At 51.2% G+C, this 26,066-nt stretch overlaps 1 protein-coding gene across 1 annotated transcript; it reads left to right on the top strand.

Moving 5' to 3' along the window:
• The first annotated feature begins 18,266 nt into the window (after positions 1 to 18,266).
• FABP3 (fatty acid binding protein 3) lies at positions 18,267 to 25,841 on the top strand. The gene is made up of 4 exons (XM_019979493.2): positions 18,267 to 18,423; positions 21,899 to 22,071; positions 23,963 to 24,064; positions 25,555 to 25,841. The coding sequence occupies exons 1-4, from the start codon at positions 18,351 to 18,353 to the stop codon at positions 25,606 to 25,608; spliced, it is 402 nt and encodes a 133-aa protein (XP_019835052.1). The 5' UTR covers positions 18,267 to 18,350; the 3' UTR covers positions 25,609 to 25,841.
• The last annotated feature ends 225 nt before the right edge of the window (positions 25,842 to 26,066 follow it).

A 26,066-nucleotide genomic window follows, 5' to 3' on the forward strand; every position in this document is an offset into this window, starting at 1 on the left:
CTAGAAGCAGAAGGCGAAGAAACCCAGCACAGGGGAAGGCCCATCGTGCTGGAAACCAGGACGGCGAAAAACGAACTCAGCAGAAACCTCACATGGCCCAGTCTCAGATTCCAGAAGACCTCCCGTTAAGATGGGAAATAACCAATCCACTTCCCAGCAGATGCCCTTGAGATGCATCCTTGATAACTGGAAGCTGTTCGACTCTCTAGCTCTAAGGAGAAGTCGTTTGAAATTCTTTTGTGCCACTGTGTGGCCACAGTATCCACTGGGGGACAAGGAACACTGGCCTGAGGATGGAACTTTAAATTACAATACCATCCTGCAATTAGAATTATTCTGCAAAAGACAAGGGAAATGGACAGAGATCCCCTATGTCCAAATTTTCTTCCGACTAAGAGATATGAAGGAACTCTGTCTTAAGTATGGGATTGTTGTATGCCCTAAAAGTGAGCCCACTAGGCAAATGGTGTTAGGCACAGGCAACCAAGAAAAGGAACCCCCTCGTGAAGGCTCACCTCCCACAGGTCCCGAGTTGCCTAGTGCTCCTTCCTCATACCCAAATGTGCCCCCATATCCAGGAGCACCCCCCTCCACAAAAGCCAGCTCGAGTATGTCCCTTAGTTGAAACTGGAGGAGAATTAGGACCAACCCAGATGGAAGCAATCTAGATGTCCATCAACAGATGAATGGGTAAGAAAGAATTGGTTTCTTTCCACAATTGTGGTACATATACACAATGGAGTATTACTCAGCCATTAAAAAGAATACATTTGAATCAGTTCTAATGAGGTGGATGAAACTGGAGCCTATTATACAGAGTGAAGTAAGCCAGAAAGAAAAACACCAATACAGTATACTAACGCATATATATAGAATTTAGAAAGATGGTAACAATAACCCTGTATACGAGACAGCAAAAGAGACACTGATGTATAGAACAGTCTTTCAGACTCTGTGGAGAGGGAGAGGGTGGGATGATTTGGGAGAATGGCATTGAAACTTGTATAATATCATATATGAAATGAGTTGCTAGTCCAGGTTCGATGCACGATACTGGATGCTTGGGGCTGGTGCACTGGGACAACCCAGAGGGATGGTATGGGGAGGGATGAAGGAGGAGGGTTCAGAATGGGGAACACGTGTATACCTGTGGTGGATTCATGTGGATATATGGCAAAACCAATACAATATTGTAAAGTTAAAAAAAAAAAGTTCAGCAAAAATGAAAACCTGGAGAATCAATTGACTACATGGAATTTACAATCAAGAGTTCCTACATTGTGCTATTTGTACATTATGTTCTGCACATCCATTTTATCAGTAAAATTTATAACAAACATATGTGTATATGTATATAATGTATACACTTGGATTTCTGAAGAATCAGTTGTCAAATATGTGCTGGCACACCCTTGGACAGCCCAAGTTTAATAAAATCCTTTGCAAAGCACATTTCTGAAACTGAGCAAAGGGCTGGCGTGCTAGCAATGCAGAAAGACAAACTCTGACAGAGGAAGTTTGCAGCAAAGTAAGGGTTTATTTCAGGGCATCAAGAAGGAGGGAGAGACAAGACTCAGATCCACCCCAACATGGTCTTTGAGTTAGGGATTCTTTTTAAAGCGGAAGAACAAAGAGGCTGGGATTAATCATTGCCCAGTGAAGGTTCTTTGTGCCTCAGCTGGTAAAGAATCCACCTCCAATGTGGGAGACCTGGATTGGATTTCTGGGTTGGGACGATCCTCTGTAAAGGGAAAGGCTACCCACTCTACTGTTCTAGCCTGGAGAATTCCATAGACTGTATAGTCCATGAGATCGCAGAGTCGGACATGACTGAGCGACTTTCACTTTCAGTGACGGTTCTGTAGCATTTCTTAATTGTAGTTTCGGAAGTCAAGATGTCTCTAGTTTATGATTATTTGACCAGGTGGTCCACAGCTGGGGTGGAGGTAGGGGTCAGTTGACTCATCTTACCCTGGAAAAACAACCTAAATTTGTACATTAATGAGCATATCTTGTAATGACAACTGTAGTACATTAACAAAATGTTATTGACTACAGCAGTTTTAGTCATCTGACTCTGGTTGATGAGTGTTCAATTAGCACAGGATTGACGTCAGAGGGAACAAGAAAGGGAATAAAGTTTTGGACAGAGATTAATCATAAACTCGATAAAGGAACTCGGCTTCATTTCCACTTGGGGAAGCCCTCTCCACAATGGGAAGCATTTTCAAGACAAAAGACAGATGACTTCATGCTTCCACTGGGGACACTCCCAGGACATAGGGTAGCTCTGTGGCTTTGGGATCTGTCCTCTTCAACAATGACTATAAGACCAACACGTTCAGGGGCTTTGTGGTACTTTGCCGTTTTCCAGTTTAAACTTAAATAAGGCTATGTGGCTGCACGTAACAGCCATTTCTCAAGCTAACTCACACGACAGCAAGAGTTATCCTAAGGATGAACGTAGGGGAGGAAGCGGTCATTAGCAGAAGGGGCAGCTCCCCTTTCCCTCCACTCATCCCTTGGAGGCTACTTCATCCCTCTCTGCCCCTGTACACAGCTTCCTGCATCTTTTCTTTTGTGCAAACAGCAGTGAAGGTGAAAGCAGCTGGTGTAGTCTACAAGTTTACCTGTTCTTAAGTCAGAGATCATCCTGAGTGGATTGACAGGCGGGTCCACAATTCTCAAAGGATCTGATTGGGTGGCTTGGAGCGTGTAGGCATTCCTGGACCAATCAGTCAAGGCCAGGGGTACGGATGGGCGGGGCCAAGGCTTCAGACCGGGCCTCAAGGGCCACACTGAGTGGGGAGCGTGAGCAGGGGCTGTGCAGACTCCTAAGTGATATTTAAGGAGGCCAGTTGGATGCCCAGGACTCACTGGCAGGGCGGGTTTCCCTTCATTCCAGTTCGTGAGAAAGTCTTCTAGATTAATTGGCCGCCACGTGGGGTCTACGATCCAAGCATGTAACTGACACCACTGTCGGTGAAAATGCCTTCATTACATGTATGATGTTTTTCTTTGCAACAAGATTTTGAAAAGGAGTAAGTCTCTAGCTCAGGCATCTTCTATATAGTGAGCTTGGAATAAGGACAGTCATCTCTATGTGTCTGCAACCTGGAGACCATCACGGGGCTTCCGGGGTTGTCCATGGATCCCAGTCAAGGTGATGCTACATCATAATCATCTTTTTTCTTCATTTCACAGGAGGCCCCAAGAGCCCTGGGTCCACAGTGCCTGGTACATTCCTGGTCCAGCACCATGGCAACCACTGACAGAGAAGGCTCTCTGGAGCAGACAGCCTGGGCTAAAATCTCAGCACCCTTACTAGCTGAGTGATCTCAGATAGGTGACTCAACTTTTCTGTGCCTGAATTGCCTTATATGTAAAATGGTGATACATGACCGTACCTCTCATCAAATTGTGAGGACTAAATGAGTGAATATAAAGTGTTAGAAGTGCCTAGCACATGGTAAATGTTTAACAAGTGTTAGGTATTATTGTTACTGGCATTTCAACATCAGCTGTGCCCTTGCAGGCCGGCACACAGCATGGGTAGAGGAGCTGGCTTTGCCCTCCTATCATTCACCCCCAAGCCCGCAGGCAGAGTGGTAAGTGCAGGGGGGAGTTGTGTGGAGTAGGAAGGGTAGGAGAATTATGCAGCCCAGATGAAGGGCGGCTGGACCTACCCAGCTGGGAGGGGCGCTGGCTCAGTGTGAAGCTCAACAACCCAGGGGCCGGTGCTCTTGTGTGTTTCTGGAGGGAGAGGTGTGTGTGCCTCGGCGGTGGTGGGTCTAGGCATGCAGCCAGCTCCCCAGGTGTGAGACCTATGCAGCGCAACAGGGCCCTGCACTCAGAAGGACCTCCCTTGTGGTTTAATGCTTGGAATTCTTACTAATTTTATTTTTCTTTTTAAATTTTCTTAGTAACTTTTTAAACAAGGGGGCCACTTTGCATTGCTCCTGCTGCTGCTAAGTCGCTTCAGTCATGTCTGACTCTGTGCGACCCCATGGACGGCAGCCCCCCAGGCTCTGCTGTCCCTGGGATTCTCCAGGCAAGAACATTGGAGTGGGTTGCCATTTCCTTCTCCAATGCATGAAAGTGAAAAGTGGAAGTGAAGTTGCTCAGTCGTGTCCGACTCTTCGCGACCCCATGGACTGCAGCCCACCAGGCTCCACTTTGCATTGGGCCCTACCAATTATGTCACCAGTCAAGGGTTGGGGATATGTGAGCAGGCGTCTGGGTATGTATGTGAGGTCACATGCAGCTGAGTTACTGACGGGTTCCTGGACTGTGTCATCTATAGCAACTGATAAAGAGGCCAGATGAGAAATTCAGGCAAAGTTTTACTGGGACTTGTGCTGCAACAAGAGGGAGCAAAAACAAGAAACAGGTTCCCTTGCTCACTCCCTGAAGGAGGGCAAGCTGGTCCCTTAAATGGGGTGAGGGTAGGGGTAGGTTCATGGGTCAGGTCAGAGGGGTGGCTTGGGTGGTCTGCTCACCCACCTTGGTGGTGCTGTGTGCAGGGACTATGCACAATACCCTGATTTTTGCTCTTGACACCTCAGATGTAGCAGCTGGGTTTCTGGCATTTTTGTATCTTGTTTTTCATAATTTGCCCCAACTGTGCATGTACACAGTTATTTTTAGTCTCTTATGGTTTGTATTTTGTTGTTTGAGGAGACATTTGTCCAGGTATAAGCACTGCAACAAAGGGTCTCAGGTCCCTGGTCCCAGGAGTGTGTGTCTGAGGTGTCTCTTCCTCTGGACTTGGGGACTAGAATGGTGGTCTTTGTGAGAATTTCAGAAATACACAGAAGGACTATAAAAAAGATCTTCATGACCCAGACAATCACGATGGTGTGATCACTCACCTAGAGCCAGGCATCCTGAAATGTGAAGTCAAGTGGGCCTTAGGAAGCATCACTATGAACAAAGCTAGTGGAGGTGAGGGAATTCCAGTTGAGCTATTCCAAATCCTAAAAGATGATGCTGTGAAAGTGCTGCACTCAATATGTCAGCAAATCTGGAAAACTCAGCAGTGGACACAGAACTGGAAAAGGTCAGTTTTCATTTCAATCGCTAAGAAAGGCAATGCCAAAGAATGCCCAAAGTACCTCACAATTGCACTCATCTCACACGCTAGTAAAGTAATGCTCAAAATTCTCCAGCCAGGCCTCAACAATACGTGAACTGTGAGCTTCCAGATGCTCATGCATAGAAAAGGCAGAGGACCAGAGATCAAATTGCCAACACCTGCTGGATCATTGAAAAAGCAAGAGAGTTCCAGAAAAACATCTGCTTTATTGACTATGCCAAAGCCTTTGACTGTGTGGATCACCACAAACTGTGGAAAATTCTTAAAGAGATGGGAATACCAGACCACCTGACCTGCCTCTTGAGAATTCTGTATGCAGGTCAGGAAGCAACAGTTAGAACTGGATGTGGAACAACAGACTGGTTCCAAATAGGGAAAGGAGTACGTCAAGGCTGTATACTGTCACTCTGCTTATTTAACTTATATGCAGAGTACATCATGAGAAACACTGGGGTGGATGAAGCACAAGCTGGAATCAAGATTGCTGGGAGAAATATCAATAACCTCAGATACGCAGATGACACCACCCTTATGGCAGAAAGTGAAGAGGAACTAAAGAGCCTCTTGATGAAGGTGAAAGAGGAGAGTGAAAAAGTTGGCTCAAATCTCAACAGTCAGAAAACTAAGATCATGGCATCTGGTCCCATCACTTTACGGGAAATAGATGGGGAAACAGTGGAAACAGTGACAGACTTTATTTTTGGGGGCTCCAAAATCACTGCAGATGGTGATTGCAGCCATGAAATTAAAAGACACTTACTCCTTGGAAGGAAAGTTATGACCAACCTAGACAGCTATTAAAAAGCAGAGACATTACTTTGTCAACAAGGGTCCTTCTAGTCAAAGCTATGGTTTTCCCAATAGTCATGTATGGATGTGAGAGTTGGACTATAAAGAAAGCTGAGAGCCGAAGAATTGATGCTTTTGAACTGTGGTGTTGGAGAAGACTCTTGAGAGTCCCTTGGACTGCAAGGAGATCCAACCAGTCCACCCTAAAGGAAATCGGTCCTGAATAATCATTGGAAGGACTGATGCTGAAGCTGAAACTCCAATACTTTGGCCACCTGATGTGAAGAACTGACTCATTGGAAAAGACCCTGATGCTGGGAAAGATTGAAGGCAGGAGGAGGAGGAGACGACAGAGGATGAGATGGTTGGATGGCATCACTGACTCAATGGACATGAGTTTGAGTAAACTCCAGGAGTTAGTGATGGACAGGTGTCAGGAAGCATTTAACAGGAGGCTTCCTGTGTGCTGTTTTGGATCTGTCAGGAATTCTCTGCTCCTTATTAATTCCTCAAGCCTCTCCCAGGACTGAGGAATCCAGGCATTTCCTTCATTAGCGTTTCTATATGGTGATAAGTACCCTCCTCCTTTTTGTCAACCATACAGTAAAAGTGATTGTTCACAAATCTCTAATATGGATTGCCTATGTTTTGTAAGTCTGGAATTTTAATCTTTATCTTTGATGGTATATATGCCCACACCATGTTGATTAAAAGACCTTTGCTCCATCAGAGCACTGGTCCCCGTCTGTGTGTGTCTTTCTCTCTCTCTTTCAGGCTGATCCCTGAGTTCACTTTCCTGCCCGGGCTTCTAAGACCCTCTCGAGAAGGTGCTCAACGCCTTCACCCCATCGAGAGGGCACCTGAGGCCTTCATGAACAGAGCAAGCCCCGTGCCAGGGGCTTTACTGGCTTTCTGGAATATCAGAAACCAAGGAATATCAGCCTCTTTCTCTCCTTTACTTTCCTATCGTCGACTCCAGACCACCAGGTTCCAGTCCATTAAAGGACCTCAACAGATAGGGAGCCTGGCATGTTGCAATCCATGGGGTCACAAAAAGTCAGACACAACTGAGCAACGAAACTGAACTGAACAAGGAGGTAACCACCCCAGCCCAGACACAGGGAATAGCCTGTCTCCAGTTCCTCCCTACACCCCGCAGCCCAGACTCACCCCCTACCTCTGTCTCTGCAAAACTCCAGTGTCCCACAGCACCCCTCCTCCCACCCCTGCGGGAAGATAGGAAGGGCAATGGAACTTAGATCACCAGTCCCAGGGAGAGAGAAGCGGAAGCCATGCTGGCTGGGCTAACATTATGTGCCATCATCTCCAGATGTGTCACCTCTGTCCTTCCCATCTCCCCCGCCCCAGAGATCAGGGAAGAGCCTGTCTCCCCACTTCCCAGGTCGCTCTGTACCTCTTGATCAGGGCTTCTTATGGAGAGAAGCTGAAACAGGTGATCAGGAGTCCCTGTTTGGGGCCTGGCTTCGTCCCCAACTCATTCTGGGACCCTGGTTGCCCTTCTGGAAACCCAAAAAAGTTGATATTATAACCCCGAAATTCTCTTCAATAGTTGCATCTTACCTGACTCTTGGGTTCCCATGGCCTGTGACAGCCACTCTCGGCTCTGGACAGTGGGACCCTGACCCCAGGCCAGCTCCAAATCCCTGCCCAGTCTGACCTAGACAGTCACTGACTCCTGGATCTGACAGCACCCGGTCCCCTTAGACCGGGAAAGTGTGGTCCTGAGAGGGAATGTGGTGGCAGTGGCTTAGTTGCTAACTTGTGTCAGACTCTAGTGACCCTATGGACTGTAGCCCATTAGGCTTCTCTGTCCATGGGATTTCCCAGGCAAGAATACTGGAGTAGATTACCATTTCCTTCTCCAGGACATCTTTCTGACCCAGGGATCGAACCCACGTCTCTTGCATGGCAGGTAGATTCTTTACCACTGGGCCATGAGGGAAGCCCCTGAGAAGAAATAAAACACCAGTTTAGTTGCAGAGCCCAGGCTCAGGGTAAATCTTCCTGCCAGACCACCTCACCCCACCCCACCCTCTCCAAGCCTCTGATGCCACACCCACCATCCCTGCCTCTGAATTCCAAGCAGGATCCCATCTCTCTTGGGAAACCCAGCGCCAACAGCACCATCTCCAGCCCCACCCCCATCTTTCCTCCAGTCACGGAGGGTTCAAGGACATCACTGCATTCATCCATTGGACAGATGGGAAAAATGAGACCCAGAGAGGGGCAATGGTTGCTCCAGATCACCACTGGGGGTACCAGGAGGCTCCTGATACCAAATCTTGTGGCTCCCCTTCATTTCTCCTCTCATCCTCTTACGTGGGACTCTAAATCCAGTTAAGCATCCAGACACCCTGGAATCCAAATCCCTCCCTCCAGCACAGGAACTCGGGGTCGGGGGAGGGGGGGGCAGGGAACACTCTATCTTTGGGAGTGGGGCTGGGACAGAAAGGTAACCCGGGATGGGCTCTGCCTCTTCTTTGCCAAAACACCTTAGACACCCATCTCCCCACCACCATCCCCGCCCCCACCTCCAGGCTGCAGGAATAACAGGCAAGGGTGGGGCAGCCAGCCCTGCCAGGCCCAGAGATCCAAGTGTCCACCCTGGCACTCTTTACATCAGCCTCGCTAGCCCCCTGGACAACACAAGTATGTACCAGGCCCCTTCCCGGCTTCCACCGGTTCAGGTCCCTTTTACTTGTTTCATCTCCTGGACTTCTACCTAAAAATGTGTTTGCCGTGTTCTCTGTTGTAAAATGGCTCTTAAACCACATTGCCTCCTCATGCTATTCAGATGGGGAGACCACTCCAAAAGGCAAGTGGTTTGTCCCAGGTCACAGAGCAGAGGGTGCCTTGTCTGGGACCCCATCTCCTGCCTTCCAGGGCATGCTTTCCTCCCAGGGCTGCCTTTCAGATTTTCCCCTAAGCAGAGTCTGGAAGCGTGTGTGTGTTTGGGGCAGCAGGGGTTGGGGGGCGCATAGAGGGCTTCATGACGGCCAAGGATGCTGCTGAGTCAACCAATGAACTCTGACAGCAGATCTGTTTTCTCTGGGGGACTATCGGTGCCCTGGAAGAGGACAGAGGGATCAGGGAGGCACAGCGCCTGCCCTCAGCAAGCTCTGCACCTGGGCCTGAATATGGGGAACAGGAGTCTCTCCAAAGCTAACTCTAGACACCTCCCCACTCATACTAAGCTTCTCATCCCTGCCCAAGAGCCCTCAATCTTACCACTCTGCCTTTTTCCTGAAGTTGCTGTATCTTCCTCCCTCCCACTCCAATCTTTCTAGGCTCTTCTCCTCTCCCTCCCACATCAGCGTTTATCCCACCCTGTTTCACAGACAGTAGCCTGGGAAAAGGAGCACAGGCCAAACAAGGGAAGAGGTAGGACAGGCAAGTGGCCCAGCAGGACCGGACTGCAACGCCCCCACTTCCCAGGAGGGGGCGCACTGTCATCCACAGCCACCCATCCCTCCAGGAGCTCAGCCCTGCAGGTGCAACCCAGATTCCAGAGCCAGGACCGACATCTTCACAGTCAAGCGGCAGGAAGGCAGGGATAAGCTTCCAAATGGAAAGACCCAGGTCCAGAGAAGGGTAAAGATGGCTGGAAACCTGGAGTGACAGAGCAGGTATGAGGCGGAGTCCATGAGCCCTGCTTCAAGTGCCCTGGACTCAAAACTACCTACCTCCTCCCGGTCCTGGCAGATCTACTCCTGCGAGTGGGACTCCATGCTGGGCTGCCTCTGGAGCTCCTGGGTCCAGGGGTACTTTTTCTTGAATTTCTTGAAGGGTACGTATTCTTGAATTCCTTCCAAGACTGACCTTTCTTTTCCCAGGACCCAGAGGGATCTCAGCTCTGCCAGGGGACTCAGGCAGCACCTATTCCCCAAACACTCGCTTCTCTCAGAAGCCAAAGACAGCCCTGGGGCCTCACTATGTACCAGGCTCTGCTCCAAGACATGTGTTAGCTCACTGAACCCTCAGGTGAGGCGCAGAGAAGGCAAGTGACCTGCCCACATGGCCAGTGAGTGGCAAAGCAGGACTAAAAACTCAGGAAGTCTGATTTCAGACAAAGACTGTTAACCACTGTGTCAGAGACCTCTGGCCCCCGGATACCCATTCTCTCCTGTTTCTAGACTAACAGGCAGTCCAGAATAACGACCACGTTTCTCAGTCTCGCTTGCACATGGATGCGTGGCTAACATCTAACCCAGAGAGAGGAGATGGTGTAGCTGTCAGGTCGCACCGTTAATTAGGAGAGGCGTGTCCACTCTGCTTCTCCTCTTCTGGCTGTCTGCTGGCGTGGGTGAGCAGACTGACAGCTGCCACAGCCTCACACGAGTGCCAGAAAACTCCTCCCTTAATATGAGTCAGATTGTTGTGCTGTCCTACCCCCAAACCTTCAGTGGCTTCCCATTCCTTCAGAAGAAAAGCCACTTCCTTCATGATGGGCAAGGCCTTCTCCTGCCTAGCCGTAAGCTATCCTCCCTTCCCAGATCAATCAGCAGGAAAATCTCACCCTTGTTTAACTCTCCCCACGTCTCCTGCTTTCCCAATTCCTTTCCCCACCCAGAAGACACTGATGTATTCATCAAGGCCCAGCCCAAAGGGTATCGTGGGATATCATCTATGTGAAGCCTCCCCTGGCCCTACTGGCAGAATGAGCGACTCCCTCCTGTGGTCTCTCATGGTCTGTGTACAGCCCGAAAGAACAGTGACAGTCTTTCTGTATTGTCATAATCTGTAGATGCATCCACTTCTCCCATCTCTCAAGAATGAGAGTTAAGTCTGGGATATCTGTTGGTTGTCAGTGACCTGCACAGGCCTAGCCATCATGCCAGTGGCAGTCAAGTTCAATGAGTGCGAGAGAGAAGGATACGGGGTGTGAGTGTGTGTGTGTGGTGTGTGTGGGTGCCCTGAGCTGGCTGAAGGCCCAGGCCAAGGAGACAAAGAGGACGCTTAGAAATAGCCCTATCCTAAGCCCCAGGCCAGGCCTGGTGCCCAGATAGGCTGACCCTGAGTAAGGAGGTGGGGGCCCAGGATGGGTGGGTAGAGAGGTGTGGCTCCAGTGGGCTGTGGCCCTGCTGTCCTCTAGAGTCTGCAAGCCGAGGCAGATGGGCTCTGCCTGCCTGTTGTCAGGTGTCCTGGCACTTGGATTTCAGTGACCGCCCCCTTCAGTGACCAGCGAGTATTTCAGGCTGGGGCTAAACATCACCTGTTCCCTTGGCCCCACAACTTGTAGGGCAAAGGGGAATCCACCAGTCCATCCACTAAGGAGGGCCAGGGTTGGGGCAGAGATTCTGGAAAAGTTTGTCCCTTCATCCCTCTAGCCCCACCTCACCCTCTTCCCCACTTGGAAGTTCCCTTCCTGAACTACTGACTGCCAAAGGTTGAAGGATTAAAGAGATCACCTGGCCCAAGTCCTGCCATGGAGTTGGGGACACTGAAGGGAAAAGCCTGGCCCAAGGCTGCAGAGCGAGACAGGGCAAAGATGGCCACAGGGAAAGGTGATGTGGAATAGCAGTTAAGTCATACAAACTCTGATGCTGAAGCTCCAATACTTTGGCCACCTGATGCAAAGAGCTGACTCACCGGAAAAGACCCTGATGCTGAGAAAGACTGAAGGCAGGAGGAGAAGGAAGCAACAGAGGATGAGATGGTTGGGTTGAATGGTATCAGCAAATCAATGGACATGAGTTTGAGCAAACTCCGAGAGATGGTGAAGGACAGGGAAGCCTAGCGTGCTGCAGTTGATGGGGTCGCAGAGTTGGACACTACTGAGCGACCAAACAACAATATACAAACTCCAAAGAAAGTATGCCTGGGTCCAAATCCTCACTCTCATGTGTAAACGGGTGATGGAGACAATGCACCTACATCCCTGAATCGTCGTGAGAGTTGTAAGAGCTGAAAGATAGAAAGTTGTTAAGTCCAGTGCTCAGCACTTAGTAAGGCTGCACTGACTTTAGCGGTCATCTTCTGCACCACAGTTTACAGCATACAAAGCTTCTCAACACCCACAGTCTTATTTGCTCCTTCCAGCAACCCTGAAAGGTAGGTATTATGAGCCCCATCACACAGAGAAGGAAACAGGCACAGACACTGACGGGCCAAGTTCACACAGCTGACATGTCTCAACTGCCCACCAGTGGTCTTTCCATACCCAGCCCCCTGCCTCTGGCAGTTCATACACTGGTTCATCAAGTAGAGACGGCGACATGGAGAGCTGGCCCTTGGCTCCTGACGCCTCCCTGGGCTCGTCTTACCCCTGCACTGGATGACCCCAGTGCAGGGAAGACTAACGTGCTCATCTGACATCCCTTCTGCCTCTGATCCCAACCTTCTAATTCTTAGTCTTGCCACCACCCGCCCCAGAATGGGAAACCTCTCACTGCGGGCTCTGGTCCTGGTAGTCCCCCAGCCAACCCAGACCTTCCGACAAAAGGCTCTCTCCTTTTCCTCTCTAGTGTCTCTGTTCACTACAGAGCCCAGGGGTGCTGCCCTTCACTGACCCCCAGCCAACCCCAGGATCCCAGGCCCCTAAAAAAAGGCCCAGCCAGGCTGACAGCCTTGGCTCTGTATCTGCTTCCTGTAACACGCTTGGCCCCAGTCTCCCGAGGCCAACGGCAACTCCCTGCCAGGCCCCCTGCCATGGCCTGCCAGATCTCCTCACCTAAGGACGCAATACAGTGGTCACATGTCTGCACCAACCAGGTTCCCTGGGCCTCCTGGAGCTGCTGAAACTTCCCAGAATCTTGGGCAAGCTACTCCTAAATGAAGTGCGCTCGAGGGAGTGACCACTGAACCACCTGTTTGGTGCCAGGTCACATGGCACTCGGACATGACCCAGAACTTAGGGTGGTGTGAGGTGCTGTTTGTAAGCACTAGGCTTACCTAATTGTACTTTACTTAATCCAATCTTAATCATCTGTAATTTTTCAGAGGCACATTTTTCATCTGATAGAGGAGTAATCTGGGGAAGGAGCCAGGAGCAGCCCCAAGTCCGGGATCTGGTTTATTTCCTGGGAGCCTCCCTGTCCCCAAAGAGACTCAGGCTACACCTATGTGTCCAAAAGGGCACTTCTCCCTTGAGAAGACTTGGGGCCCTACTCTCCACCGGAAATGGTCCTCAGGAATGGAATGAGAAAAGAAAGAGGAGAGGAGATGGGATACTTTGGCAGGAAGAAAGCTGAGAGCAGTAGACGAGGTGGGGGTAGGAGGGGGGCTTTTCAAACAGAGAGAACACTGACGGGGACAAGTGGCTTTCTTTGCTGGAGAGAGATCATCTGTCTACTCTATAAAGCCCTGCCCGTCGCTGCACCAGGCCCTGTGGGCACAGCAGGGAGCCTTCACAGGGTTTCTGGCTTAATAGGAAGACGGTGTGTGTGCGTGCTTCGTTGCTTCAGTCCTGTCCAACTCTTTGTGACTGTATGAACTGTATCCCGTCAGACTTCTGTCCATGGGATTCTCTAGGCAAGAATACTGGAGTGGGTTGCCGTGCCCTCCTCCAAGGGATCTTCCTGATCCAGGGATCGACCCCGAGTCTCTCATGTCTCTGGCATTGGCAGGTGGGTTCTTTACCACTAGCGCCACCTGGAAAGCCCCAAGAGGAAGACAAGTTCTGAAGCAAAAGGATCGCATGAAAGTAGGGTAAGTGCTACGATAGGGAGCTTTAGGGCTTCCTAGAGGCAAAGAAAATTAAGCTTAAAAGCGAACAGGAATTAACTAAAAGAGCAGAGCCTGGGACTCCCTTGGTGGCCCAGTGGCTGAGACTCCATACTCCCAATGCAGGGGCCTGGGTTCAATCCCTGGTCAGGGAACTAGATCCCACATGCTGCAACTAAAAAAAAAGATCCCACAGGCCACAATGAAGACTGAAGATTTTGTAATGCCGCAACTAAGACTGGGTGCAGCCAAATAAATAAAACTTAGGAAATAAAATAAAAAAGAGCAGGGCCTGGGATGGAAGAGTATTCTAGGCAGATAGCAAGCGAGAAACATGGCGCCCCTTCAAGGCACAAAAAGGGCAGACTGGCTGCTGTGTAGGGGCCACAGCATGGGCGCTGTGGGGCCTGCCTCTCCAAGCAGGCTGAGAAGAGAAATAATTAACCTTTGTAATTGCATTCCCAATCCTACCTTATCTTCCCAGAGTCCTTGGGAGGTCAGCTGGGTGGGGCCTGCTTTTTGCAGATGGGGAAAGAGACCCAGAGAGATGGTGATCTGAGGCCACGGTTAGTAGATAAATAACAAGGGCAGGAGAGGAATGCAAGCGAGTCTCACTCCTGAGACCCTAAAGCTGGGGAGGCAAACAGATTCACTCACTCACTCATGCGTTCATACGCTCACTCCCTCAGTGTTCAGTAGTCATTCATTCACGCCTACTATTTGCCAGGCATCCCCCCTAGAGCAGCACTTAAGTAATAAATTAGATTTATGAGACAAATGAGATAAGGCTAAAAGAGTTTGGGCTGATTCTACCAGCAACAGGGAGGACGGCCAGTTTCTGAGAAGGAAGAGTGACTGCCCTCCACCAGGAGCTGCAGCCCATCCACCCCACCCCACCCAACCTCCCACAAGAAAACCCATTGTTCTCCTTCCAGGGAGCACTCTGCCACAGGCAGCAGTTTCTCAAAAGCAAAGCAGTATTGAGTAAATCTCTGTCTTCCGCCATCATTTGTTCTCTCAGACCCACAGTATCTAGAACTCTAGGGGAACAAGGAAGCGATTTCCTAGTGACAGAACACTCCATTCCTCCCACTGTGGCAGCTGTCCCTCTCACACTGTAAGTTCAGGGAGTGCAGAGCTGTGGCTCTCCTGTTCCCCCTGGGTCCCCACTGAGCCCAGCACAGTGCTGGGCACAGGCAATGCTCAATTTATTTAGAGAAAGACAGAAAGGGAGAGATGAGGAAACTCCTCTGCAGCATCTGAAGGCACCCAGTGACATCAGAGAAGAGAAATAGATATATTTGGATCCTCTCCTATGGGTCTCAAAGAGCCTTGGTTTATTCTTGAGCACTGCTGGGTCAACTGCCTTGGGGAGGAGACCCAGAAAGGAGAAGGGGTGAGGGGTCACCATTCATGGTGTGTGAGGCTTACCATCTGTTATTTCTTTCCATCCTCATGACAATTCAGAAAAGGAGATGGCCTCCCTCCATTTGGGAGGAAAGGAGACTCAAAAGGGGGAAGGCACTAGTTCTGGGTCTCTAGCTAGTAAGTGGCAGGCTTGGGATTTAGAAGCCAGGCCTCTTCCCAAAGATACTGCTTCTGAACAGACCATGCACCAAGGGAGGGGTATGAGGGTGTGGAGGGAAAGGTTGTCTAAGACTTGATTTCATGGCAGGCAGAGGCAGAGAACCCCACCACCATAACTAGCCAAAGAGGAAAATTCCCAGTTATTGGGGGTGGGCTGAGGGTGGTCAGCATCCACAGACTTAGGCCCTGACGGGGTAAAGGGAGGGTCTCCATATCCTGGGTCACTGGAGCCTCCGAGCTCAGCTTCTTTGGCCTCTACCTCTCGCATCTCTCCTGTGCCAGCAGCACATCCCCTAGCGTAGCGGAGGCGTCCAGATGGCAGGGAGGGCCAGGGAACAGCTGAAGATGCTGAGTAGGCCTCCGTCGCCCGCCTTCCCATGGCCCCACGGATCATCCGGTGCTGCCAGCCCATCTCATTGGCTCTCTCCTGGTTACTCATCTCTCCTCTTCTCCATCTTTCCAGCCTGTGGTTGCTGTGGAAACACAGAACAGTGACATCACTATAGGGCGAGGGCTGGGGTGACGCTGCTCTTGGCAGGGACTGGTTCCTGCTGCCTGCTAGATGTTAAATCCACATCTGGATTTACCAAGGGCGACAAAACGGGGTAGGGGGGACAGGAAAAGGGACAGAGCTCACATACTCCCTCCCCTTGTGCCGCTTTCCCCCAGTGTAGTGAGCACAAGAGGGCGGGGAGGATGCAGGTGATCAGAGGGATGAGAAGCTGCACACACCTAGGAGGGAGAATAAAAGTTAAGGAGACAGGGTGTGGCTTGGGAGTCAATTCCAGTGAGCCAGGTCTGAGGGTGGGGCACGGGGCGGGTGAAGATGGGGGTAGAGCTTCGAGAATAAAGGGTCTGGGGTTTGTCTAGTTTCTCAAAGCACCGTGCTGTTCAGCTTAGGGCCCACGAGAGGATGCAAAAGACTTCTGAAGATCTCTAGAGCCCCCTCCTCACAGCTACAGCAGTTTTTAATCCTGTCTCATAAATAAGAAAACTGAGGATCAGAGAAGCAAAACAATCTGCTTTGTGTGGCCCGGCAGGTCACAGCAGAGCTGAGAGCAGGTCTCAGAAGTCCAGTCCAGCACTAACCATGGAGATAATCATTATCCTATAATGATAATAACAGTAGCAGCATTGAACACTGATTCAGTCTACCCTGCTTAGCATTTAAGAGCCTCCTACACCTCGGTGTGGTAAACACTGTCATTTCTCCCATTTTTGAGAGGAAGCTGAGACTCAGTGTGGCTTAAGTGAATTGCCCACACCCACACAGTTAGCACCCACTGAAATCAGAACTGGAACCCAGATCTATCTGCCAGGAGCTGTTCACCCACCCCAGCTCTCCAACACTGCTTCATAAGGACCATGTAGGGAGAGCGCTCTGGTCCCTGGCTCTCCAGCCACTCTGTTTCTGAGAGAGGAGGTGGCCCTGTGTCTAAAGGTTGTGACCTTTAGTTGGAAACCAGCTCAATCCCCTCCTCCTCCTACACCTGCTCCGGCAGTGAGGTCACTGGGGCTCTGTGCCCAGCCCTGAGGCGGGTCCCTGCAGCTTTGGCAGAAATAGGCCTGCTCAGTTCTGGCAAGTGGACCTGTCCAACAGAACCAAGAACTTGGGGGAGAAAGGGCTCTTCCTCCCTGGCCTGCTTCCCAGAACGTTAGGGGAAGGGAGGCAGATGTTCTCCACTTCCACATTCAGAAGCAGAGGTCCAGGGAGGTGGCCCGCCACACTGTATGTGTGTGGCAGAGCTGGAGGGATCCCAGGGCTCCTGGGCCCCACCCTGCGGATCTCTGCTGGCTCAAGTGCCGTTGGGTACCATTCCCTTCTGTTTTGCGTTTTCCTTCGTAAGCTTGTCATGTTCCCAGTTGTCTCTCCAGAGCCTAGCCCAGGGCCTGGCACAAAGTAGGTGCTTTAATAACTGTTGGATTAAAAAAAGGAAGGGTTCCTCTAAACCTCAAGTCTGCTCCTCTGTAAAAGGGATGATAACAATAACACCTACTTCAGGAACTTGGTTTTAAAAGTTCAATCAGACAATGCACTTAAAGCCCCCAGCATGCAATAAACAACACAAGGTGGATCTTATCATTAAAAGTGCTTTGGAAACTGTAGTGTCGAACAAGGTAGATTAAGGCCAGTCTCTGAAAGTGTAGGCTGCCTGTGGAAGGCTGCCTGCCGGTGGAAGGTCAAAGAAAGGACGGCAGCTGGGAGCCTAGTGGCAGTCAGGCAGAACAGAGCTGTCCTTGAGTCTTGAAGAGCCGGCTGAAAGGACGGAATTTCGGAAGGAGAGTGAGGAGGCAACGGCCGACAAGGAGCAAAGGCTCGGAGCTGTGCGCAGAGGTCAGAAAAGCCTGGCGCACGGGCAGGGTAGAGGGGGAGCTGGACAGCTGGGAGGAAAGGCGCGCGGTAGACATTCCGCAGGGAGGGGCGAGCACGTGTGGGGCAGACGCGGCGCGTCGGACAGGGTCACGCTTTTGCCGGGGGCGAGCAGAGGGCACACGCTGACCCCGGTGCCTCTCCCCGCTATCGGGCAGAGTGGGGAGCGGTGGGAGAGCACGGGCTCTGGGACCAGCTAGACCAGGCTCGCCACCTGGACTCCCCACTCACCGTCTCCTTATTTCCTGCGAACTTGTCAGCCCTACGCTGAGTCTCGGCTCCCCTCACCTGTAAAATGAAGATCGAGATGATGCCTGCGCCGCCAAGAGTCGGCCAGCGCTTTCCCGGCGTGGGCATCATGCCCAAGGGGGAGTTTCCTTTCTCCTCTGGTTTCTCATCTCTGTTCTGACCCCAAGCTCCGGGAGGGACCAGGGTACGGATGTCGGTGGCCTGCGCCCCAGCTCTCGGGCACCGTGCCCCCCCCAACTGCTTCCTTCTCAGATTCCGAAGAGCGCCTTGAGGCCAGGGAAGGGAGCAGGGCTTACCAGCCCGGGGCAGGGACACGGAGCCCGGGACCCGCGCTGACGTAGGCAAACTGGGTGCCACCGGGGCCCCTTCGCCCCTGGGAGCATTGGGGGATGGGCGACCAGCCCCGGACGAGAAAGGGCCTGCTTAGGGCTTCCTATTTCGGGCGCGGGGGTGTGGGCCACGCCCCGTCACGTGACACAGGGGCCTTTTAAAGCGGCAGCGCGGGCTGGGAGCTGCTGGTCCCAGAGTCCTTGTACGCGTTCTCTGTCGTCTTTCCCAACCTAGCCCAGCTTCACCATGGTGGACGCCTTCGTGGGTACCTGGAAGTTAGTGGACAGCAAGAATTTCGATGACTACATGAAGTCACTCGGTGAGGACGGCTCGGGATGCTGGGCTTTGGGATGGATGCTGTGCTGGGGAGGGCTGGCCGCGTGCCCGATCGGAGCAGTTCTCTAGCCCTGGCTAGATCCTGCATGCCTGCTGCATCCCTCCTGGTCAAGGTTGGGGAGCCAGGGGACGCGGAGAAGGTGGCAGCCTGGGCTAGGGCATGCGAGGCCTGTTGGGAGGGGGCTTTTTTTTTTTTTGCCTCCCCGCGGCGCATGTGGGATCTTGGTTCCCCAACCCAGGATGAACGTTGCCCCACTGCAGTGGAAGCGCGGAGTCCCAACCACTGGACCGCCAGGGAATGCTGGGAGGGGACTTGAACGATCTGAACTTGGTCAGAGAAATTCGCAGGCAAGGAGGCGCCAGGGGGCAGCTGTGTCGGTTGATGGAGGGTGGTGGGGGCAGGGAGGCACTTTCGAGGAAGTAGGGCTTATGATCTGGAGGTAGGGGTGTGGGTAAAAGAGGAGCACTGATTGAAGGTGAGGAGGGAGGAAAAGAAGCATGGGCAGTTTAGGAACTGGAAACTGAACCGTGAAAGGGAATAGAATGGATGGGAAGCGTCCTAAGGTCTAAAGTAGGTAAGTCCCCAGGAGAAAGATGGAAGGGGGAACAGCTGTGAACAGGCTTTGAGGAGGAGGTAAGATGGGCCTGCAGAGTTAGCAAGAACCCCTGCTCCTCTTTGTTGGGTTAGTTAGGGCAAAGGATTGTTGCTGGAGGTTGCCCTTTCTCACCAATCAGCCTAGTGGTAGGGTAGGGCAAGAGGCCCCATCATCAGCTGCAGCCCAAGGATAACTGCTCATTGGAGAAGTATCTGGTTAGGGGGTACAGCAAAGAGGCCTTAAGCAAAGCCAAGACCTAGTAACAGCAGGGAGGGTCGTTGGCCTAGGAGGGTGTGGTGCCAGGATGGAGGAGAATGAAGATTCAAAGAATCTTGCAGAGAAGGACTCCAGAGATCCCCATGCCTTGGTTCAACAGAAGGAGAAGCCAAGATCCAGAAAGAGTAGAAACTTGTCAAATCAGTTCCACAGCAGAGCTGATATGAATATCTAGATTTCTAAATCCCAACAACTCAGAGCAGTTCCCACTATAGGCCCTGGGGGTGGGAGTAGTAAGAACTGCTTAATTCATCATTGATCTCAGCCCTTCCCCTTCTGATATGGATTAGAGGGAGAAGGTCATATCCCTTCTCTGGAATCTCCAACTATGAGATTATCCCAGTTCCCCAAGCTGGGATGGGGAAAACTGGATGGTTGAGCTAGGTTCCATGCCTTCCTCCCAGGGGACGGCTGGATTACAGTAGTTAACCAAGGTGGAACCCAGGCACTTGCCACCTGTTCCTGACCCCTGAAATAAGGACAAGTGTTGACTTTTGAGGCCAAAGTGCTCAACTGCCCCTCTATGCTAAGCAGTATACCCAATGACTCCAGGAAGGCAATAATTCTTAAGAGAAGTAGGAGGCCCAGGGCAGTTCTTAGGGAAGATGGGATGCCCAGAGCTAGCTCCACACCCCCCAATCCCCAAAGTCTCTCCTAGCAGACATTAGAACTGAAAACCTAGGTCCCTGAAGTGAGTTGCACCATCCTTACCACCCTTGCTCCCTTATTTTGCCCCAACTTGGATTAAGTCTAAGAATCCACCCATCCTGTTTGTACAGATGGAAAAAATGAGAGGCCGAAGGGGAGAAAAAGACCCTCCTCAGCTCTCAGTAAATAGCTTCAGCTTCATTTCTAAGTGGAATCCATCTCTTCCCGGGTCTCCTAATTCTGTAACTTGTTCTTAGCTCAGTCCCTCACTGACTCCACAGTGCCTTCCTTCCTCAAACACTCCACACCTCTGGGTAGGTCCTAAGTAAACAGAGCTCCTTGCACAGTGACAAGGTCCTGCTGTGTGCTGGGGAGTGGGACTAGCCTAACTTACTCTGATAACAGGTGCGTGATCAGTCGTGTCTGACTCTGCGACCCCATGGACTGTAGCCGACCAGACTCCTCTGTCCTTGGGATTTTCCAGGCAAGAATACTGGAGTGGGTTGCCATTTCCTTTTCCAGGGGATCTTCCTGACCCAGGGATTGAACCTGCATCTCTTGCATTTTCTGCATTAGCAGGCAAATTGTTTACCATGTGCCACCTGGGAAGCCCCTGATAACAGGGGGCAAGGCCAAACCCTCAGTGGCCAGGCAGGGTGGGCCAGCAGCAGCTCAGCTGCAAAGGGTGCCTGAGCCTCTTTTATGTTAAACCAAAAGTTCTCAGAGGACGAAGAGGCCCAGCCTAGTTAGTGTCAGTGATCTCAGGCACACTTGGCGGCCTCAGACCTAGATGAAGTGCATGCTGGGAGACAGGATGGCCCAGGAGAACAGTGAACAGTTTTGGAGCCTAAATTCAAATTTAGATAAACCACTCATCCTTTCACTTTGGACAGTACTTCACTCTCAAAGCCTCGTTTGTAAATTGGGGATAATAAAGCCAACTGTTCAGAGCTTTTATAAACATTAAGTAAAACCACCCATGTAGCCAGGCATATCCAGGGACTTTCCACCCACCACCTCACCAAAGCCTCTGCTCTTGGAGAACAGCTCATCAGAGACTGTTCGAAGGGGAAATTGGAGGCGAAAGGCATATCAGGGAAACCATGACCTGCAGGGCTGTTTGTTCCACGCTCTCTTGCAGCATTGGGGAAGACTTGCTGAGGCCCAGAGGGGAGTCCCCACAGGAGGGGGGGACTGGAGGTCTGACTGCCTACCACTTCAGGCCTCTCCTAAAACTGAACACTGAGACTAACACCCCCTCCTGCCTATCTCCTAGATTATGGATAAGAGGTTTTGAAAATGTCTTTGTTATCATTTATGGGGAATGAGCACCACTGCATCTCAGAGCAAAAACTTTCAGAAGCAGAAAGTCCTTGTCCATAGGTTCCAGAAGGCAAAGTCCACATTTCTTTTCTTTCTCCCTCAGCCTGTGCTTGGAAAGCTGCTCAGGTGGCCTGGACGAGAGCCTTGGGCTCCAGCCTTTTTTAGCTGAGCAGTAAAGTGAGCTCTGCAGTCAAACATTCTGGATTTGAATCCCAGATTTGTGACCCTGGGCTTCACCTCACTCTCAGTTTTTGCATCTGTAGAGATACTAGCATCAATCCTGCAGGGAGACCGGAAGAACTGAGAGAGACTTAAACGTGTGGTTTTTACCACACAGGAGGCACTTAATAGTAGCTTATTCTACTCAGCTCTGCCACTAACTTGCTGTAAGGCACGCTTGTCCGTTAAGTTTCTCATGTCTCATGGAATCAGTAATGTCTCTTTACTGCACAGAGCTAACGGGAAAAACTGAATTACAAAAAGCCATGTAACGTCTTTGAAGGTTCTCACCCGCCTCTTCTCCCTCCCCAACATTCTGGTCTGAGTTGGTCACTGAGCCCCTTGTACTTCGCCTCTCACTCCAGCTCATGCTCATACCCTTCCCTCTGCCCTCAGGTGTCGGTTTTGCTACCAGGCAGGTGGGCAATATGACCAAGCCTACCACAATCATCGAAGTGAATGGGGACACAGTCATCATAAAAACACAAAGCACCTTCAAGAACACAGAGATCAGCTTCAAGCTGGGAGTCGAGTTCGATGAGACCACAGCAGATGACAGGAAAGTCAAGGTGAGTTGAGGAAGGGGCTGTGGGGGATGGAAGGCCCTGAAGGGGAATAGGGCGTCACCCTATTGTTGCACCTTGAGGGGTGGGCTGTTGTGGGGGATTGAAGCCGGCCTGTGGGGTGCTGGGATGTCCCAAGTGCTAAAGGCATGAGTCCTGTCCTCTTGTTCTCTTCCCTGTCTTCTTGGGAAGCATCTACCTGTTGCCTGTGGGACTGGACTGCACAGAGCCAGGATATTCTGACCTCAGCGTCTACACCAGCTCCAGCTGGGTGACCTTGCACATGGCATGCAACAGCTCTGGCGTTCCTTCCCCTTCCATAGATGGCGGGGAAGTTATGTGGACATGGCTGTGACCTCAAGTACTTTAGGAACAATGCCCAGAAGTCAGGGTCCTCAACTGAACAGGTGATCCTGGCTGCCAGGAGCCGAGGAGACAGCTGAAGGACAAGAGGTGGAGACCTACTCAGATGCTTCTTCAGCCTCCACCTCCCGGGTTTGGTCAGTGACCCTGAGAAACCATTTCTAGTGCTGCCAGCCTACGGGGAAGAAAAGTTATCTTCTGGATGGAGCATTGTCTTTGGTGTGTTTGTAGTATTTTCTCGCCAAGCCTCCGCCCCTCTCCTTCCAGGGAGGAAGAGGACATCTGCGTCCAGTCTCAGGACTTCTTGGCAGCTTGTCTGCAGGTGGCTGTCTTGGCTGCTTGCCTCAGGCCTCCCAGCCCGAGCCAGGCATGGGAGAGAGAGAACAAAGGGGTTTTGCCCTCGACAAGGTGTTCCTCCAGCAGCACCTTTCCATTAGACCCTATCTCCTCTTCCTCACAGCTGCCCCTGAGGACAGGAGAGGGTCTAGTATCCTCCCTGTGGAGGAAGCTGGAGCCCAGCCCAGGATCACACAGGAAGCTGGCAGCATAGAGGGGGTGGTACCCCCAAATCACAGCCCACCTTGGAAAGAAGTGCTTACCCTACCATAAACCTTCACCTCCTTGAACTAGCCTATCTTCTTGAAGGGCAAGAACCCCAATTAAACACAATAGTAGCTCTCTGGGATGCCTCGGCTAAAAAACTTGCTGAATGGACCAAAAACTAGAGGAATGGGAATGAGGAGGAAGGGGTGGTAAGGGTGCACACCTACCACCCCTCTAGCCCCAAACACATACACACAGCCTCTTTAGATCTGCTCGTCCATCAGGGTCCCCCAGCCTGGCTTAAAGCCCCCAGATTTCTAGAGAGACCTGGGAAGACTTGCCAGATGAGAGCCAGCTGACATAGGCTGGCAGCACCCAGAAGACAAAGTGGACATTTGACCAGAGCTATGGAACACCCCAAGGACACCCAGTCCCAGTACCTGGCAGTTGATGCTCACTTATCAGCTGGAGGGGAGAGGCCATATGTGATATGGACCAGGGGGCACAGGAATACGGATGGGACAGTCTAATCTTCCAACACCTCACATCCCCAAGGTTCTTTTAGACACTATGTGTGATCACCACCAGGAGTCTCAGGATTATTCCTCCTCACTGGTCTTTCCCAGGGATTAGGCTGTACCCCGCTCCTATATCTTAGAGGGACTGGGGCTGTGGGCATCACCCAGGGTATGGGATAAGTGCCCATCTTGAAGGCTGGTGGCACTTCTCAGAGCCAGGCTGTCTGACTTCACTGTACTGCCTGCTTCTCCCTTCTTGCCCAACAGCTGAAGGCCCCTCTTCCAGCCAAGCAGCAGTGGTGAAGTAGACGTCTCATGGGACTGGGCTGGAGGTGGACTGGCTGAGCTCTGGCTCTCACACCATCAGTAGTTTGGGTTAGAAGCTAAGTCCTTTGTGGCCCCGGTGACCAGACCTCTTCTTGCCCCTCAATCCTAGCTCAGATCGCAGCTCAGCCTCTACCCTCTTTCCACAGTCCATCGTGACGCTGGATGGCGGCAAACTTGTCCACGTGCAGAAGTGGAATGGACAAGAGACATCACTTGTGCGGGAAATGGTTGACGGGAAACTCATTCTGGTAAGATGGATTAACTTTGACGCCTTACCCAATTGGTTGCTACTGTCCCTTCAGCTAAGCCTAATGTGCAAAGCCAAGGTCATGCCCTGTGACCAACGGAGGGTGGAGGCAGGCCTGGGTGGTATTAGGACTCGTAATACTGTGGCTCTGGGCTTTGTACATGCCTCTGCATAAATCTCAGCTTATAGGGTGCATGATTTTGGACAAGTCACCTTCTCCAACTGTAAAGTGGGTACTAATAACGACACCCTTGTAGGACTGCTGGGAAGTCTGAAGGAGAGAGTGCTTGCAGAGCACAAAGCCTCGCTGGTGTGGGAGGACTACAGTAGGCACACTCTACAGCCTTCGTTTCGTCCTCCGCATGGGCCCACTGCCTTGCCCAGGGAGAGGTGGAAAGCACAGCCAAATGTGATTCGTGCCCTGTAGGAAAGGCTCCCATCTCCTAACCCTTTGGGCAGGGACAGGCTGGTGATGGGTTGGGCCCTGACAGCACAGTCCTTTCTACTTCATTCCAGGCTCACTCACCTCCTCTCATTGCTTTCCATGCCTGACCTATTGCAAGTACCTGATGAAGGCCGGGGTTGAAAGCAACAACCAGGCTGTCAGATCTGTCTAAGGACCACACTCAAAGAATGTAGCCTTGACTGAATACCCCCCAGGGGTAGAGACAGCAGTCACTTGTGGTCTCTGCCTCCTTATTCTGTAGGGTCTCAGGTTTTCACCTCAGCATCTTCATTGTAGACCTTCTTGGGTCAGTGTAACCTGCTCACTGCATTCTTGCACTCACACAGGGCAGGGGTCCCTGCAGTTTAGAATGAGGTACCTGGCTCTGGTGGGAACGTGATATACAGAACTAAATACTTGCTGGGCAATCAAGCTATAGTGAAACCATGGGCCTGGCTGTATGATGCCTGGAAGGATGATGGGGGCTTTGGCCTCTGGCCCTGGCACCACCCTAAGTTAGGGAAAGAATGGAGAATTGGTGGCCTAAGATAGTCCTTTACCAAGAGTCTCTGGACATTTTTATTCACCTTTTTATCTACTATGTGCCAGGCACCTTCTTAGGCACTAAGGATGGAAAGGAATGGTACAAGGGAAAGAGAAACACTCTGGGATCTTGACCAAGTTGCTTCCTCCCTGAAAGTTCATTTTCCAAAATCTCTGCAAGAGGAATTACAATACCTAACTTAAAGACTTGGGTGGATTCCCTGGCAGTCCAGTGCTTAGGACTCAGCACTTTAACTGCCGTGGTCCAGGTTCAATCCCTGGTATGGAACTAAGATCCTGCATGTCATGTGGCACAGCCAAAAAAAAAGACTTGGTATAAGCATTAGGAAAAAAAAATCTGTCAAGAACCTGGCACATAGTAGGTAGGCAGTAAATGAAAATTATTATCATGAAGTAGTAGAGGGCTCTCCCCATCAGAATGGAGCGTTCCCAATACCTTCCATGCCCATGCCCTTGCCCTAATCTGACTGTCTTTTTTCCAGACACTCACCCATGGCACTGCAGTTTGCACTCGTACTTACGAGAAACAGGCATGACCTGCCCTCTCCTTCCACTGACTGCTCTTCTGCCAGTGGGCTACTCCTGGACTCGGCACCAGATTGCCTCATTTTTCTCCTCTGGCATTTTGTATAAATCCACCTTGACTGGGGAAATTCTCCTGGGGTCAGGTGGCACCAGCCTGGATCCAGTTCCGTTCTCATTGTGTCTGTTTGTTTTTTTAACTGCATCCAAAGGGTGCTCTGAGGTCAATAAAGCAGAGCCAAGGCCACCCAGTTGCCTTTCTGCCTTTGGTGACATGATTCTGGGATTCTCAGTTTCTGTGTGTGTCAGAGAGTAGGCAGAAAAGACTGCTACTCAGGAAGCAGCACTGGATGAGACTGAAATGGACAGTCTCAGGGACAGTGACAGCTGATCACCTTACATGTACAAAAAATAAAACAGCTGTACCTACACCCTGCCTTCACAGTGCCCGCCCCCTCCCAAGTCCAAATGA

This window comes from Bos indicus, chromosome 2 (assembly GCF_029378745.1).
Source record: "Bos indicus isolate NIAB-ARS_2022 breed Sahiwal x Tharparkar chromosome 2, NIAB-ARS_B.indTharparkar_mat_pri_1.0, whole genome shotgun sequence".
Lineage (NCBI taxonomy): Eukaryota > Metazoa > Chordata > Mammalia > Artiodactyla > Bovidae > Bos > Bos indicus.

What these genes read in the sequence shown, in the direction of transcription:
- FABP3 (XM_019979493.2), top strand. Translation starts at nt 18,351, where the DNA reads ATGGTGGACGCCTTCGTGGGTACCTGGAAGTTAGTGGACAGCAAGAAT. An exon ending in TGACTACATGAAGTCACTCG is followed by an intron (nt 18,424 to 21,898) that starts GTGAGGACGGCT and finishes CTCTGCCCTCAG; the next exon opens with GTGTCGGTTTTGCTACCAGG. An exon ending in TTGACGGGAAACTCATTCTG is followed by an intron (nt 24,065 to 25,554) that starts GTAAGATGGATT and finishes TCTTTTTTCCAG; the next exon opens with ACACTCACCCATGGCACTGC.